The 16018-nt window shown below is 43.3% G+C and overlaps 1 protein-coding gene across 1 annotated transcript in view; it reads left to right on the forward strand.

Moving 5' to 3' along the window:
• Positions 1–16018, forward strand: part of col5a2a (collagen, type V, alpha 2a) — a 42381-nt gene that overhangs the window by 18627 nt on the left and 7736 nt on the right. The window contains exons 2-36 of the mRNA XM_008404234.2: positions 1652–1879; positions 3388–3407; positions 3487–3519; positions 3586–3618; positions 3719–3772; positions 5057–5149; positions 5225–5296; positions 7110–7154; positions 7231–7284; positions 7370–7423; positions 9205–9258; positions 9338–9391; positions 9537–9590; positions 10407–10451; positions 10558–10611; positions 10699–10743; positions 11370–11423; positions 11512–11610; positions 11710–11754; positions 11835–11933; positions 12018–12071; positions 12167–12274; positions 12667–12720; positions 12803–12901; positions 12992–13045; positions 13965–14063; positions 14148–14201; positions 14275–14328; positions 14401–14454; positions 14560–14613; positions 14686–14730; positions 14805–14903; positions 15354–15461; positions 15547–15600; positions 15761–15814. Coding sequence (XP_008402456.1) covers positions 1652–1879; positions 3388–3407; positions 3487–3519; positions 3586–3618; positions 3719–3772; positions 5057–5149; positions 5225–5296; positions 7110–7154; positions 7231–7284; positions 7370–7423; positions 9205–9258; positions 9338–9391; positions 9537–9590; positions 10407–10451; positions 10558–10611; positions 10699–10743; positions 11370–11423; positions 11512–11610; positions 11710–11754; positions 11835–11933; positions 12018–12071; positions 12167–12274; positions 12667–12720; positions 12803–12901; positions 12992–13045; positions 13965–14063; positions 14148–14201; positions 14275–14328; positions 14401–14454; positions 14560–14613; positions 14686–14730; positions 14805–14903; positions 15354–15461; positions 15547–15600; positions 15761–15814 — 2333 coding nt within the window. The remainder of the gene's footprint in view (positions 1–1651; positions 1880–3387; positions 3408–3486; positions 3520–3585; positions 3619–3718; positions 3773–5056; positions 5150–5224; positions 5297–7109; positions 7155–7230; positions 7285–7369; positions 7424–9204; positions 9259–9337; positions 9392–9536; positions 9591–10406; positions 10452–10557; positions 10612–10698; positions 10744–11369; positions 11424–11511; positions 11611–11709; positions 11755–11834; positions 11934–12017; positions 12072–12166; positions 12275–12666; positions 12721–12802; positions 12902–12991; positions 13046–13964; positions 14064–14147; positions 14202–14274; positions 14329–14400; positions 14455–14559; positions 14614–14685; positions 14731–14804; positions 14904–15353; positions 15462–15546; positions 15601–15760; positions 15815–16018) is intronic.

Raw genomic sequence — 16018 nt, forward strand, 5'->3', positions numbered from 1 at the left:
TGCTGCCACCTGCTGCTGGCAGCAGAAACAGGTAAAGGTCAGAGGTCGCCCTCTCTGCACCAGGACGGTTTCTGTCCTCTGCCTCATATGTTCCTGGTTCTTACATCATTTCCAGAGTTCATGTGAAACACCTGGAGGTTTTTCTCGCCTGTCGGTCGTTTCCTGTGGAGGGATGACCTCATGTCTGGAAGACGGAGACGTTTTCCAGGCCTTTTCTTTTCTCGTGCAGCACATGGATCAACCTGCGTTTCGCATTAATGCTGCTTGTGCAGCAGCAGAACATGCAGAACCAGAACATTTCAGGTTACTGCTGAGTAACTGAAGAACCTGAAACTTCAGGAAGAATCAGAGACTGGAGCAAAACTGTAAAACTGAAAGACGTTTTCAGCTGCGAGATCTCCAACCTGCTGGCTGAACGGTGAACATTTCATGTCTGCTGTGCTTTATTTAGGACATATGATGGCTTAAAGAGACGGTTCATGATGAGTTTGGAGCTGGAATGTGATGTTTCTGAGCTGATTTGACTGAACACCATCAGTCCTGGAGCTGCATTGGCTAAAAGTAGAGAAAGATACTCACATTTTCAACTGTAACATGTGGAGGTTAATCTGTGGGTGTAAAAATCTGACCCGTGTGACATCATCGCTCTCAGCTGAACGGTGTTGGGGGAAAATCTTCACATTTCAAACTGTGATTGTGTGAAACTGCAGCTCCGTCGTGTAAAATAAAAACCTTCAGTGAGACGTTGAAACGTTAAACGGTGTTTCTGCTGCAGCGTTCGGCTGGTTCGTCGCTCTGAAGCCCCGCCTCCTGAAGGCAACCGCCCGTTTCCTAGCAACCGCTCCGGTCGGTTCCGGTCGGTTCTGGTCGGTTCCGGTTTTTCTACAGTTGGGAAGCAGAATCAGAGAAACGGCGTTCAGCGTCTCTTAGAGCAAAATCATATTATTATCACAGTAATCAGTGAATTAAAGATGCAATATCAGAGAATAAAGTTGTAAAATTATGAGAAAAAAGTTTTGATAATTATTAAGGTGTTACCAACTAGTTTAATCTGATTCTTTCTTCTAATCATCTAAAAGTTTTGCTAATAATTATTGTTTTATGCTGATGATGATGTTAAAAGATAAAATATTCACTTATTTATAAAAACCAAAATCACAAGATGCTAAATGTTCCTCATTTCATTTAATTATTATTTTTGAATTTATAAAATTATTTTTTTTAGGAATTGTCATAATTTCCTTATTCTAGTCTTCTGACTTTATTTTAGTATAACTATGAATTTATTCTCATATTATGTTGATTTTATTTTCATACGATTTTATTTTCTTATTATTAATCTTTTCTGATAAATTTTAACTTTTTTCTCCGATCATTTCGACTTTGTGGTAAAAATTATTAATTTATTATCGTAAAATCACAACTTTATTCTCATATTTTTATTGTCGTTCCACTTTTTTTTGTAGTATTTGAACTTTATTGTGTGATTTTATTCTCTTAAGGTTAATTGATAATTGTAAAATTATGACTTTATTCTTCTATTGTCGTACAACTGAATATTGTGACTTTATTCTCAGAATGAAGACGGTTGGCGTCTTGTTTTCCAGAACCTTCCATCAGAAGCTGATCTTCCTGTTCCTGTGTGTTTCAGACGGCAGCTGCGAACAGGAAGGCCAGATCTACACCAACAACGACATCTGGAAGCCGACGCCGTGCCGGATCTGCGTTTGCGACAAGGGGAGCGTCCTGTGCGACGACATCCAGTGCGACGACGTGACCAACTGTGAGAAGCTGCACATCCCGGAGGGCGAGTGCTGCCCCGTCTGCCAGGGCGACTCGCCCGGCACCGGCGGCGGCGGCGGCGGGACGGGGAGCGTCGGTGAGCTGCTGCCTCAGACAGGAAGTCGCTCCTACGGCGCTTCGCTAAAACCTCAAAACGAGCAAAACTGACGTCTGATCACTTTTAGCTCCGAGTTTAAAATATTCAGGGGAAAATTTTTACTTTTTTTTCCCCCAATTAAAAAAATATATGTTCTTGTGAATTATTTTACTTTTTAATAAATAAAACATGAAATATTTGCCTTAACTTTTTAGATCTATTATTTTAAATTTTTTTAATTTATAAAATGTTTTTAGGTTTTTTCCCAGAAAAGAAAAGAAAAATTTAGCTTGATTTGTCCAAATATAATGACCAAGTTGGTTTTTAGTAAAAACCTGCTGGACGTTTTTAACGCAACTTATTATTAGGTAAGAATAAATAATAATAAAACAGTAATAATAGAAGCTAATAATAGAAATAATAGAAACTAAAGGAATAATATTTCTGTTGAACATTTTATGAAGATGTAAACTTCCAACAGAAAATATCATCCTAAAAAACTTACAAAACTTTGGGCCACACAAACTAATCCAGGGGCCACAAACGGCCCCCGAACCACACTTTGGACACCCTGTTTAATCAGCGTTAGATCAAACAGGCTGGTCACAATAAATCAATAATCACCTGATAAATAATGTCCAGTTGTGTGATTGATCATTTTTCTCTTCAGTTTGGTGTTTTGGTCTCAACTAAACATTTTATTAAGATAAATTTTGTTCATAATTCATTTTATTTGTAGTTTCTGTTGATTTATTTTGAATATTTAAAATGTTTTCCAGCGTTAAATGTTAGAATTTAAAGGTTATTGATCTTTGAGAATGTGTTCTTGCATTATTATTATTATTATTATTATTAATTATTATTATTATTATTATTATTATTACTAGAAAATCATCTAAAACATTATCGGTGTTATAAATGATGGTAATATTATAGTTTACCACATTTATTACTATTTGAAACAGAAGTAATAAATAGTTCACAATTTACCACTAAATATAGTAAAAGTAATAAAACTTCAAATCCATGTTGCCCAGCCCTGCTGAAAAGTGTGGCGTGCTCGTTCAACATCTATTTTTTTTTTTATTTTGACAGATTATAAGTGAAATTATTTTAAATTGTCCTTTAAAAAATGTCTTTTTCAGACTGTAGACTTTTATCATCTTGTGTTTGAAAGAGAAAAAAAAAGATAAATTATGTAAATGGAAATTATTGAGCTCATTTTAATATTTCATGTGATTAGTTGACTTATTGATTATTGCAACAGGCCTTTTCATTTCTTTAGGCCAGCAGTTAAATTGAGTTATTTGTGTCACTGAACTGCACAAATACCATTTAATCACATCTTCATCTTTTATCCATGAGAGAAAAACAAACCATCCCAACAATACGGACAGTTTGGGTTTTATCATGATTATTTTCTTGATAAGATTGTGGTAAATGATACATTTAGAAAATAAAAACCTTAACCATCCTTGTTGATCTGAAATGTTTTGTCTGTCCTGCAGGCGGCGGCAGAATCTACAAGGTAAGGCGGCGTTTCCTGCTTCGTGGCGCCCGCCTGGCGCTGCCAGCGTTTCTCTGACGTTTTCTCTCTGCGTCCTCAGGGTCAGAAAGGAGAACCAGGGGAGGTTCCTTACGTGAGTAGAGCTGCACATCTCTGGAGCGGTTCTGGTTTCACAGATCTAACGGGTTTTTCTCTGCAGGTGACGGGGGTCCGAGGCCGACCTGGACCCATGGTGCGTCGCTCCGCCTCCCCGTTACGCCCAAACACGTCACTTCCTGCTAAGCTCACCCTGTTTTGATCTGCTGGTTTGAAATGCTCGTTTTGTCTGACAGGGGCCGCCGGGGCCACCAGGACACAGAGGACCGCACGGGAACAAAGGGAGACCCGTACGTCTGGTTCAGGGAAACAGAATCAATCTGAAGCAACAGGGAGACGTTTCCGCCATCGACATGAGAGTCACATTGATTTAAGCTTTTAACGGCTTAGTTGTTGCTCTTACCTGTAATAATTCTTTATACACAGACATTCATACAAAAAGCGGTGGTGTTCAAAGTGAGGTTCGTGGGCCATTTGCAGGCCATGGCAAAACTTTGTGTGGCCCTTTTTTAACTTTAAATGGAAAATGTTATCTGCAACCCAGCATATTTTTCTTTTTTAAATTGTATTTTATTCCTAAAAACAAACCTGGGTCGGTTAGCTTCAAACTATCCATTTAGTTTAAAGCTAAGTATTTAGCTTGCTAGCTAAATATTTGGCTTCAAATTATATTTACCTTGCTAGCTAAGTCAGTATTTAGTCTAAAACTAAATATTTAGGTTAAAACTATATTTAGCTTGCTAAGTGAACATTTAGCTTGCAAGCTAAATGTTTAATTTGCCTCAATAAAAGTCTTTTGACCGCAAACACCTAAGGTGTTATGCAAAGGTTTAAACAGACATTGAACTATTTCCCAAGTCAAATATTTAATTTGGAGCTTAATAATTTGTTAGTTAACTAAATATTTAGCTCGGTAATTAAATATTTTGTATGAATCTGTGACATTTATAAATTAATAACCTATGGCTGAAATATTAAGCCCCAATTTTTGTCTCTTAGGGATAAAAAAAAATAATTATAGCTGTTAACTTTTGACAGTGTAACTTAAACGGCTCCTCATAGCGAAGCGTGTTCGATGTTTTAGTTAGTAAAAATGCTAAAGCATGTTAGCTCCACTGCTAGCGGATTGATGCTGCCTGTTTTATATCCCCATCCTGACTTCCTGGTCGTTTTAGTTGGTTTTAAACTTTCACTAACGACCTCTGACCTCCTTATTCATCTGATTTGTACGTGTTTGTGAAGCCATGTTGAAATCATCCGGTCAGCTGTTATTGGCTCTGAGATTAAACTCTGGGGGGATTTTTATGCTAGTTTCAGAATAATCCCACAAGCTGCAGTCCTTTCCCCAGCAGAACAAATGAATTATCCAAACTCCACCAACAATGTGAGCTTCAGCTCCATTTGTGCTTCAGGGTTTTAGTTTATCCAAACAAAACGAACAAAATCAGATCAGTGGGATCAAACCAAGTCTGGCAGCTCTGACTTTTATTTCCATGTTTCAGTTTGATAAAAACATTCGGCACCAGAGGAGAATCAGTTGGAGTCGGTCTGAGTCCGTCTGTTTTACTTTAAAGGGGCTGCGAGGACCGGCAGGGTTCGATGGAGAGCCGGGTATTCCGGGCCAGCCTGGAGAAGCGGGACCTCCGGGTCCCCCGTCACACCCGGGGGTGAGAGGAGCCGTGGCGTCTGAGCAGCTGGCAGCTGGAAGCAGCCTGATCTAACCTGAAACGTGTCGTCTGCAGGGGCTGGGAGCGCACATGGCTCAAGGAATGGATTCAAAAACAGGACCGCAGCACATGCTGAGTGGAGCCAGGGTAAGAACCGGCCGGCGCCGCGGCAGCAGGGACGGCTCTGGGGGTTATGGTTCCACATGGAGGACATCAGGAGCTGGTTTCTCATGTTGTTTGGTTTGCTGTTAGGGTTAAAGATCTGGAAACTTCTCTAGATGGTGAATATTTCTGGCTTCCTTCAACATAAAAGCTCCAGTTGTGAAAAACAAGTAACCTGCTGAGCTGCATATTTTACAGAAAACAAGTCATTACTTATAGGATTTACATATGTAAATGTACCAAATTAGGCATAACAATGACCACTAGATGGAGACAAAACACCAAGAACATGAAAACCTTTAAGACATGAATTAAACTTGTTGTTTCAACTGTCAGGCAGGTTTGACTGGAGACCAAAGTTTCAACAATAGTTACATTTTCAGTTGATACAGTTTACTTTCCTTTGAGCAACCTGTTCCCCTCCTGGCCTGTGGGGGCGCTGCACCAAGAACCACTGAAGGAAACGACACAAAAACCTCTGAAGACACTGAGAGCAACTTCCTGTTTCACCAGATGGAAACAAGATGGAGGCGTCAGATTTTAGTGGTTGGAGGATTTCTCTTTAGTTTTTGGCTAAAGACCAGGAGCCATTTCTGCTGCTAGCGCTAGGCTAGCATGTTAGCTTTGGTGGTATTCACCCAGAATGCCCTGCACTGTAGTCCACTTCCTGCTGTTGGAGCGGTCTCTGGTCTGTTTGCCCTTCACATTCAAACCGAACCAAAGTTCACTTCAACCAAACCAGGCCGAGGTTTGGAGGACCAGAGGTCAGAGGTCAGTTAGCGTTCACACAAACCAACTGAACTGGACTTCCCAGACAAACGGACTGGAGTTGGATTACAGTGGACTAAACCGGACTGGTGTGAACGCAGACATAGAGACCATAATCCTGGTGAAGCTGAGACTCGCCCAGTTCGTCTCTGTTGAACTTTACAAGGTAAAGGAACGGTGAGGAGGTCTCTCATGTTGGGGGGAGATCGGAGCAACTCTTCACGATGAATTGAGTCCCTTTGGAGGTTTTCCAACCATGTTCCACTGCAGAGACGCCTCAGGCCTGACCCAGAGTTTACTGGAGGAACTGTATTCTGGATCACTGTGTCCCGTTCTTCTGAAACTCCTTCAGCCTCGTAAACAGCTTTTGGTTCTGAGAATGATCTGGAGATTGGAAGGTGCTGTAGGCAGTGCTGAAGGCGGGGCTGGAGGGGTTGTTGGAGGGGGTTCTGGGGGGGGTGCTGGATGGGGTTCTGGAGGTGGTGCCGGAGGGGGTTCTGGAGGCGGTGCTGGAGGGGGTGTTGGAGGGGGTTCTGGGGGGGGTGCCGGAGGGGGTTCTGGAGGCGGTTCTGGGGGGGGTGCCGGAGGGGGTTCTGGAGGCGGTTCTGGGGGGGGTGCCGGAGGGGGTTCTGGAGGCGGTTCTGGGGGGGGTGCCGGAGGGGGTTCTGGAGGCGGTTCTGGGGGGGGGTGCTGGAGGCGGTGCTGGAGGCGGTGCCGCCTCGGCTCTAACTCCGTGACGTTTGCATAGTTTCAGCGTGAATATGAACGTTTTCTCCAGGTACTCCAGCTTCCTCTCAGGAAAAAACATCCATATAAGGTTAACTGATAACAATCCGTTGGTGGATTTGTCTGTGTTGAACCAAACTATTGACCAATGGATGGATGTTATTATTAAAAGTTGAAGAAATAAACCAAAGTATCAAGTGTTGCATGCATGTTTCTTGCTGGTTTCTCAGGGAGATCATTTTGAACGTTCAGTTGCGCCACCATAAATATGAAGCAGCTCCTGAAATGAATCCTTTTGTTTCAGGGAGAAGCTGGAGCCAGAGGACCAATCGGACCAAACGGCTCACCTGTAAGTCCGTCTCCTACCTAATGATCTCTGCATGTTCGCTCTGTTTGTCCTGAAACGTGTCAATCCTGCCTTACAGGGTCACCCTGGACCACAAGGACCTGCTGGAGAAGTTGGTGATCCTGGTCACATGGTACAGAGACCTTTTTCTAGCTTTACTGTTTACTCCAGATCAATCATTCATTGTGATATTTGAATGTCATGTTTTTGTTTATCAGGGTTCGCCAGGGCAGAGGGGACCGGAGGGCCCGCCAGGGAAACCAGGCGAAGATGTGAGTGTCTGCAGAACCCCGTTAAAACAACAACACATAACAAGTGCCGCTTAATGTTGAATGTGTCTTTGATAAAGGAGCAGAAACATTTGTGTTTGTAACTCTGCAGCCATAAAATCAAAATAAACTGAGTGAAATCTAGAGAGCAGAGACGGACACTCTGCCTCGTTTCCTCTGAGCTGATCGACGTGGTTCAATAATTTATGGTCCGGCGTTTTCAGGAGTTGGACTCTCACAGGGCCGGTAAAGTTAAACCAACACGTCTCACTCTGTCCTCCAATCAGTGGACGGTGTTGATTGGACACAGTCAACAGACACGGGTACCTGAAGGTGTCGTAGCTCCACCATCATCCTATTGATGAACAACTGAAGTTTGACCAAGAATATGAACCAAACCGCACAACTCAGTGGAAACGAGGCCTAATTCTGCTCTGGCAGCGCCACTCCAACCTACCAAGGAAGGTTTTAATGATGAGATATTTAAACCAACCAAACCCTTTGAGCAACCTGTTCCCCTCCTGGCCTGTGGGGGCGCTGCACCAACAACCACTGAAGGAAACGGCATGAAAACCTCTGAAGACACTGAGAGCAACTAAATGTAAACAAAATGGAGTGTCGTCAGATTTTAGTAGTTGGAGGATTAGTTTTATGTCTTTGGCTAAAATCTACGAGCCGTTTCTCCTGCTAGCGCTAAGCTAGCCCGTTTGTTCTGGCTGCATTTACCCAGAATGCCCTGTGCTTATTGAGCGGTCTCTGGTCCGCTTGGTGTTCACATTCGAACCGCACCAAAGTTCACTTCAGCCGAACCGAGACGGAGGTTTGTAGGCCGACCAGAGTCCGATCAGCATTCCCCAACTGAACCGGACTTTGACTAGGCAGACAGACTGGAGTTGGATTAAACAGGGATGGTGTGAATGAACCCTAAACAGGGACAGAAATGTCAACTATCTGCGTGGAAAAACAGGTTCATCAAAAAGGTCCTGAACTTCCTCTGAGGAAAACCTTTCTTAGAGGTGAAAGGTCAAACCTGATGTGCTTCATTTGCATAAAAAACACAACTTACAAGCTGATTGTCTGATTTCAGGTTTATTTACAGCACAGAAAATGTTTGGCTCTGGAAGTACCGTATTTTCCGCACTATAAGGCTCACCTTCAGTGAATGGCCTAGTTCAAAACTTTTTTCATATGTAAGACGCATAGAACAGACGCCTCGGTTTGGGTTTCCAATTTGTTCTGTACATCTACATTTATAAAGTACCTTATATACTAGTCTGCCCCAGTCGTTGTTTCACTCACGGTGTTGGTGTTGTGATATTGAGCCCAACTGCATTCTGGGTAACACAAACCAACCGACACGCTGCCACTGCAGTCTCTGTCTCTCTTCCCCTCCCGGTTTTAAATGCATTATCAATCTTTATTAACAAACCAGCGTTCTGACAACTATCCCAGCATGCACTGCGCTCTTCTTCTACGGGCAAAATGAAGTCAGCGGCTGCTTACCGTAGCTGCTAGACCTGTTGTGGCTCAATGTTGGTCCATATATAAGGCGCACCGGGTTATAAGGCGCACTGTCGGCTTTTTAGGAAATTGAAGGTTTTTAGGCGCCTTATAGTGTGGAAAATACGGCACAAGTATTTAAAATATTTGAAAACACAAAAAGAACAAAATGGATTTACTGTAAAATAATGGAAAATGTTAGTTTATTTAAGCTAATAATAGAATAACATTTTCTAAACTCATTCCTGCATCTCCTTAGATTGTAAATGTCTTTTCTCATCCAGGGAGAAGCTGGCAGAGCAGGAAATTCTGGAGAAGTTGGATTCCCTGGATCCTCGGTAACTTTGGAGACAACAGAGTTTATTTTACTAAAATCTTCATTTCCCATAAATAATCTTGCATTTCGTTCATATTTAGGGACCAAGAGGATTTCCTGGAACGCCCGGTCCGCCCGGCCTGAAGGGCCATCGAGTGAGTAGCAACAAACTTTAGAATGATCTTATTGATCACGGCGTTCTAGAAATGGATTCAGTTGATTTTCGTTTCTTCTAGACGATTGTTAAAAACCTGATTAACGTTGAGTTTGTTTACTGAATTCTCTGTTTCTGGCCTTCAGGGTCACATTGGGCCTCTTGGTCAAAAGGGTGAAACTGGAGCTGTGGGGTCCAAGGTAAAAAAATAATCTTATCGTTTTCTGAAGGTTTGAAGATTTAATGACAATAATGAGAACAATTTGCTTTGGCCATAGTTTCCATGGTAACGATCCATTTCCCGCTTCGGAAACTTGAGGTTTGCTTTCAGCAGCAGATCTGATGTGTCGTGGTTATAGCGCCCCCTACATAATAAATGAATTTATTTCATTAAAATTATTGTTACCGTTCATTATTTAATGAGACATTTCAGGGTACATTTATTTATGGCCTTACACACCTCATGGGTCACATCATGGTGATGCTGAGAATCACTTCTCGACCTGCGGTTGACGTCCCGCGACCTCCCCAGGGGCCCCGACCTCCGCTTTGGGAACCCCTGGCCAAGAGGTTGATTATGAAATAGTCACATCAAATTAGGTTTTTAAAAACTAAGTTCTGTTTGATATATAAAATGCCTTAAAGATGGTGGTGCTAACTTCTGAAGTCTGAAAATGTTTTAACTGGAGCAGCAACATAAATGGAATCAAATTCTTCATTATACGACAAACTGCCAGGAATCCGTCCAACTACACTGAAATGATTTGGGAAGACAGTACAATAGGATTTATTTTCAGATTTATGGACTCATCTGAGTGTCATCTGCGTAGAATTGATCAAATAATTTTATTCCTGCCTGGTGTTCAAACCAGGCAGGAACAGAAATAGAAAGGAGTCGAGGATTCGTCCCTGAGGCACGCCTCGCTCCCACTGAACCCTCATTAAGACTGACAGAGACGGTGTGTTGATGCTGCATCTCTCCTGAGCAATAAAAGGAGGTTTATCTGGTTTTGTAGGGGGCTACAGGCCCGCCTGGCCCGATGGGAGGACCGGGACCCATGGTGAGTTAAAGTACACTTTGTTTTTCTTAGAAGCATAAAGCATGAAAGTGTAAATCGAATGAGATCAGTTTTATGGATGGGTAATTTATTTGTGTTTAACTAACAGGGTCCTGCTGGGATGCCCGGCGAAAGGGGCCGACCCGGACCTGGTGGCGTGGCAGTACGTCTCTTCATGCTAACTTTTACTTTTATTAGACACTGAATTGTAAAAATAACACTCATAAACATGAAACTCAATGTCTGCTAGGGGAAGCGTGGCATGCCTGGCAACATCGGGAAAACTGGTCCACTGGTGAGTGACACGATGTTCTGCTTTGACTATTTACCAACAAAACCACGTCAGATAAAAGCAGCTGAATTTTCTGAGGCGTGGTTCCAACATCACAATCAGTCACCTTTTTTATCCCTCCTGGCCAGCAGGTGGCGACAGTTTCCTGGTTTAAGGAAAAGCAGTTGTTGTCAAAGCAAAGTACTAAACATTTTCAACTTTAGCTAAATCGCTTTAGGGTTTATCTGGAAAAATAAATGTAGGGAAGCTAAGTGCGCTAAATGTTTTCAAAGTTAGCAGAAATGCTGGACACTTTAGCGCATTGGTGGATTAGCAGGAGTGTGCTAACCACTGCTAGCCACTTATCAAATGGATTGTCCTCATGTGTCTGAAAGACTTACCAGACAGGAAACATGTTTGGCACCTTTGAGGTTCATTTGTTTGAATTTCTGTTTGTATAATCAGAAATTCTTGAGCCTTTTGTGAAAAACAGCAACGTTTCCTTGGAATCTCCTTGGAAAAACATTTTCCTCACCGTGTGAAGACAGTCCATAAAGCCAGCTTTAGGTCATGCTTTTGTCTATCTGCCATCCTAATTGATAGTTTCATCAGTGTAACTCTGTAATGTTCTCTTGTCTGTCGGACTTCAGGGCCCGCTGGGTCTCAGTGGTCCTGCCGGGTATCCAGGAGGCCCGGGAATGAAGGCAAGTACAGAAACTCACTGAGTTTCATGACAACATGACACATACAGACTTCATGATGCTGATTGTACATGGTGGTCGTCTTTCACAGGGTCAGCCCGGTCCCACAGGGGTCAGAGGTCCAGAAGGCCCTCAGGGTCAGAGAGGAGAGACCGGTCACCAAGGCAGAGCCGGACCAGTCGGACTGAGGGTCAGCACCTGGCATTTCTTATACTGCAGCACACAGAGAGGGCATTAAATGGATGTAATGCCGTTAACAGACATAACATTAGGAGCTTTGTGTTCACAGGGACCCCTGGGTACAGATGGAGGCCAAGGAACCAAAGGACCAGTGGTGTGTAAACGTTTTTCAGCTCCAACTGAGCTACATTCTTTAACCAATCAACCAACCAACCAATGGGTCTCTCTTCACAGGGTAACTTGGGTCCACAAGGTCCAGGAGGCCACCCTGGACCGTCCGGCCCACCAGGACCGCAGGGAAGCACCGGTCAGCCTGGCATTAAAGGACAGGGGGTGAGCTGACTCTAAAGTTTTCACCTATCTCTGGATCTCTGTTAAACCTCCACTCATGTTAATGAGACTGACCTCCGTCCAAAGGGAGACGTTGGAGTTCCCGGTTTCAAAGGTGAAGCTGGACCAAAGGGAGAACCGGTAAGAGTCCATTGAAAAGAAGCCGATTCCCTGAGCCTGACGAGGAGTTTTCTAACGTTCGGATCCTTTCTGGTTTGTGTTTCTGTCTGTGTTAGGGTCCGCCAGGTTCCCAGGGAGTGATAGGATCCCAGGGTGAGGAAGGAAAGCGAGGATTGCGTGGAGATCCCGGCTCGGTTGGCCCTCCAGGGCCCGTCGGTGAAAGAGTGAGTCGCCGTTTTGTTCACAACAAAACCTTGTTCTAAATATTCCCAGAATTTCACAACAGGGTTTTGAAAAGTCCTAATTTTTTACTCATGTTCACATTCACAAGTTCAAATCCTTCTTACCAAATCGGTCCATCCAGGACCTTTGGTCTGATTTTGAACAGGGATGTTGGCTGAGTCCTTCTCCTTCCCCCACTGGTTGCTAAAGCTAAAGCTGTCAGGATGAGCTAGCATAGACGATGTTGGTTGACTGTCATTGGTCAAGACAAGTCCACCTGCTGACCAGAGCTGCTGGTCTGCGCAGGACCAGCTGCCCAGAAATGTCTTCCTTTGGGATTATCAGGTGCCTGAGTGAACTCTGGACTGATCTGAACCCTTGCCTGGTTTTTCAGGGTTCTCCTGGAAACAGAGGGTTCCCTGGTGCTGATGGCCTGCCAGGACCTAAGGTATTGTACATTTGCTGTGAATATTCCTGTCTTATTTTATCTGATTCATATAACTAAAGAGTAATTCCCTCCTTTTGGAAAGGGTGCTCAAGGAGATCGTGGCATTTCTGGCCCGTCGGGCCCTAAAGGTTCTCTAGGGGACCCGGGCCGTCCAGGGGAGCCTGGTCTACCAGGTGCAAGGGTAACACAAGAGCTGTCTTTCACCTGTTGGTTAAATCTCACTGGTTCTGTCTGAGGAATCACTACTTTTTATTTGGTAAATCTTCCACAGGGTCTTACTGGCACCCCAGGAGTCCAGGGGGCAGAAGGCAAGCCAGGTCCACTGGTACGTCAGTTACTCACTGGTTAGCAGGGCCGACTCACAACCACAATCACAGATAGATGTTTAAATGTAGGATTGGCTCAATGATTAACATGTCTGCAAATGTATCATTTATTTATGCAGAACATGGCAACGGTAACCTCCATTAGCATCATTAGCTTTAGCAGCTAGCTTAAACTGCAGCATGTATGTTTACCCAAAATCAGCAAATCAACATTTCTATCAATAAGAAACGTGTTTGGAAGTAATTAGATATGAATAATCTGTAAGATTGAATTTATAAATAAGTATGATTCCCCAATTCACACTAAAAGCTTTAGAATAAAAAAATGTAGTTTACATACAGAAATATCAGGTCAATTCAGTAAAATCACACAGAGATTCTAAGTTAAGTGTTTTATCATAGTTATAAAACAAAGAAGTCAAGTTAGGCACATGTTAGCCTTGCTAATCATTAGCATCTAAAGATGCTAATGATTAGCATCTTTAGCTTTTGCAGTTAAAATAAGTAGCATTAAGTTCAGTTACCTAGAAGAATTATAAACCAGGATAACTTTATAAAATAAGTTTTAGCAGACAGAAATTTGCCAGTGGATTAAATTTCTCCATACATATGGGAAAACTACACATCATATCAAAAGTTAGCTAATCATTAGCACCTTTAGCGTTAGCGGTTAGCATGAGCTGCGTTAGGTGCAGTTACATAAAAGGAGTCAACTTTGTAGTTTCAACAGATATAATTTAACCAGGAGATTAAATGTTTACATTCATAACGAAGGACTACAAACATATCAACAATGACGATGCTAACCGTTAGCATGGTTAGCATCGTTTGGAGCTCAGGAAACAGTTCATGCTGAAACTTTATGCACTGGAGCCATTTTTATTTTACTGTCTTTAAATTACAATACGTTGTTTTTAGGGTCCGTCCGGTGAAGACGGACGTCCAGGTCCGGCAGGATCGATTGGTAATAGAGGCCCGGTGGGAACCATGGGGGCCCCGGGCCCCAAAGGTTTCAACGTAAGATCGCTTCTCCTTCGTTTTTACACATTTCAGCTAAAATCTCAGTTTGTTTCTGACTTTAAATATGTTTTTCACAAAAAGGGTGATCCTGGAAAAACAGGCGAACAAGGATCTCCAGGAGTTCTTGGTCAAAGAGTAAGTCATTTCCTCCAGCTTTAACTAGGCCGTTTACCTTCTGTGATGAACTTATTTGTCACTTTGCCATCAGGGGCCTCCAGGAAAAGATGGAGAAGTTGGCCCTGCAGGCCCGCCCGGCCCGCCGGTACGTACCGTTATGTGTTATGAACTTCATGCATCATTTCTAGACCTAAAAAATGACTTTTGTTGACCAAAGGGCCCCGCAGGAGACAGAGGAGAGCAGGGGCCGCCGGGCGTGAACGGATTCCCGGTGCGTTGAGTTTATTTTCTCTAGAACAAAACCTTCCCAGCATCCAGATAGAAACTGGAAGAGAACCATCGTCTTGTGGTTCGTCTCTTATTTATTTGTCTGTAGGGTTTGCCAGGAAACCAAGGGCCCCCGGGAGAGTCTGGTAAACCAGGTGACCAAGTAAGTCCAACAAAAATAACATTTTTATCCACAAGGTTCCAAACCAGTAACTCATCTCTGTGTTGCTTTCAGGGCATTCCTGGAGAAATTGGTCCACTTGGTCAAATTGGACCGAGGGTCAGTGAATCTAAATGGTCTAAAGTTATAAAATCTAAACTGATGTTTAGATTAAATGATGATGTATCTTCCAGGGCGAGCGAGGAATCCCTGGAGAGAGAGGGGAGCTGGGCGCATCCGGCCTGCAGGGACCCAAAGGGATTCCTGGAGCGCCAGGTCCAGACGGACCAAAGGTAGCACCACTGATCCAAGATGGCTCCTTAAATCTGGAGTTTTTGAAGCTAGAAGTTTGATAGGTTAAAATACTATTATTATTATTATTAATATTATCCCGAGTTCATAACTAAAAGACTCTGTTCTAGTTCTGCTGCTACAAGTTGATTTCATTCAAGACGTTCAGTAAAAACCTCTTTGTAAATGTTGGTATCATTTTATTGGGATCTGAAAAAGTTTAGAAAATCTCGTTTTTCCGTTTCCCTTATTTTCAAAGATGTAACAAAAACACAGCAGACCTGTTTAGATATGATCCACGTTTGTGTAACGACAGGAAACAACAACATGTTTTTAAAACTAAAATAACAACTTTAATCAGATTACTGTAAAAATCAAGTTTCTCAGTTAAAAACGTCGTTTAGCTTCAGTTCACTGAGAAAATTCATCATCGATCCAAAATGTGGCTGCAGGGCAGTCCGGGTCCGCCCGGCACGCTGGGAGACGTCGGTCCTCCCGGCCTTCAAGGGATGCCAGGAGAGCGAGGAATCTCTGGACCTCCTGGGCCCAAGGGTGATCGGGTGAGTCCCTCCCTCAGAGCCAGGTTCTTCAATGGAGGAGGATGAAGAAGGAAGCAAACGGTTTGTTTTTGTGGTTTCTGTTCAGGGAGCCATCGGTGAGAAGGGATCAGAAGGTACGCCCGGAAACGATGGAGCAAGAGTGAGTTCATCCTCCACCGAGTTTTCCTCCGCCTCAGCCCTGAACAAAGGCGTTTAATATAAACTGATGATGGACGTGTGCGGCTCACGGCTTGTCCCGGCTCGTCTGAGCCGGCGGCGCGCTGCTCTGGATGAGCTGACTGTCTTTGTTCCCTCCACAGGGAGCGCCCGGCCCCCTCGGCCCAGTGGGACCCGCCGGACCGAGCGGAGAAAAGGTTCACATCCTGCTTCATCGCTGATTTTAGATGTTTTTAGAAACATTTTACACGTTTGTTCTAAAACCAGTTGGGTTTTGGCATTAAGTCGATGTTTTTTGGTGTCGGGATGTAGAAACACTTCAAAACCTTCCCAGTTGTAACATCACAACTTAGTTTTAAAAATGTTTATACTTCCACTGCATATTAATGATCATGTACATG

The sequence above is a fragment of the Poecilia reticulata genome, linkage group LG2 (genome assembly GCF_000633615.1).
Source record: "Poecilia reticulata strain Guanapo linkage group LG2, Guppy_female_1.0+MT, whole genome shotgun sequence".
Lineage (NCBI taxonomy): Eukaryota > Metazoa > Chordata > Actinopteri > Cyprinodontiformes > Poeciliidae > Poecilia > Poecilia reticulata.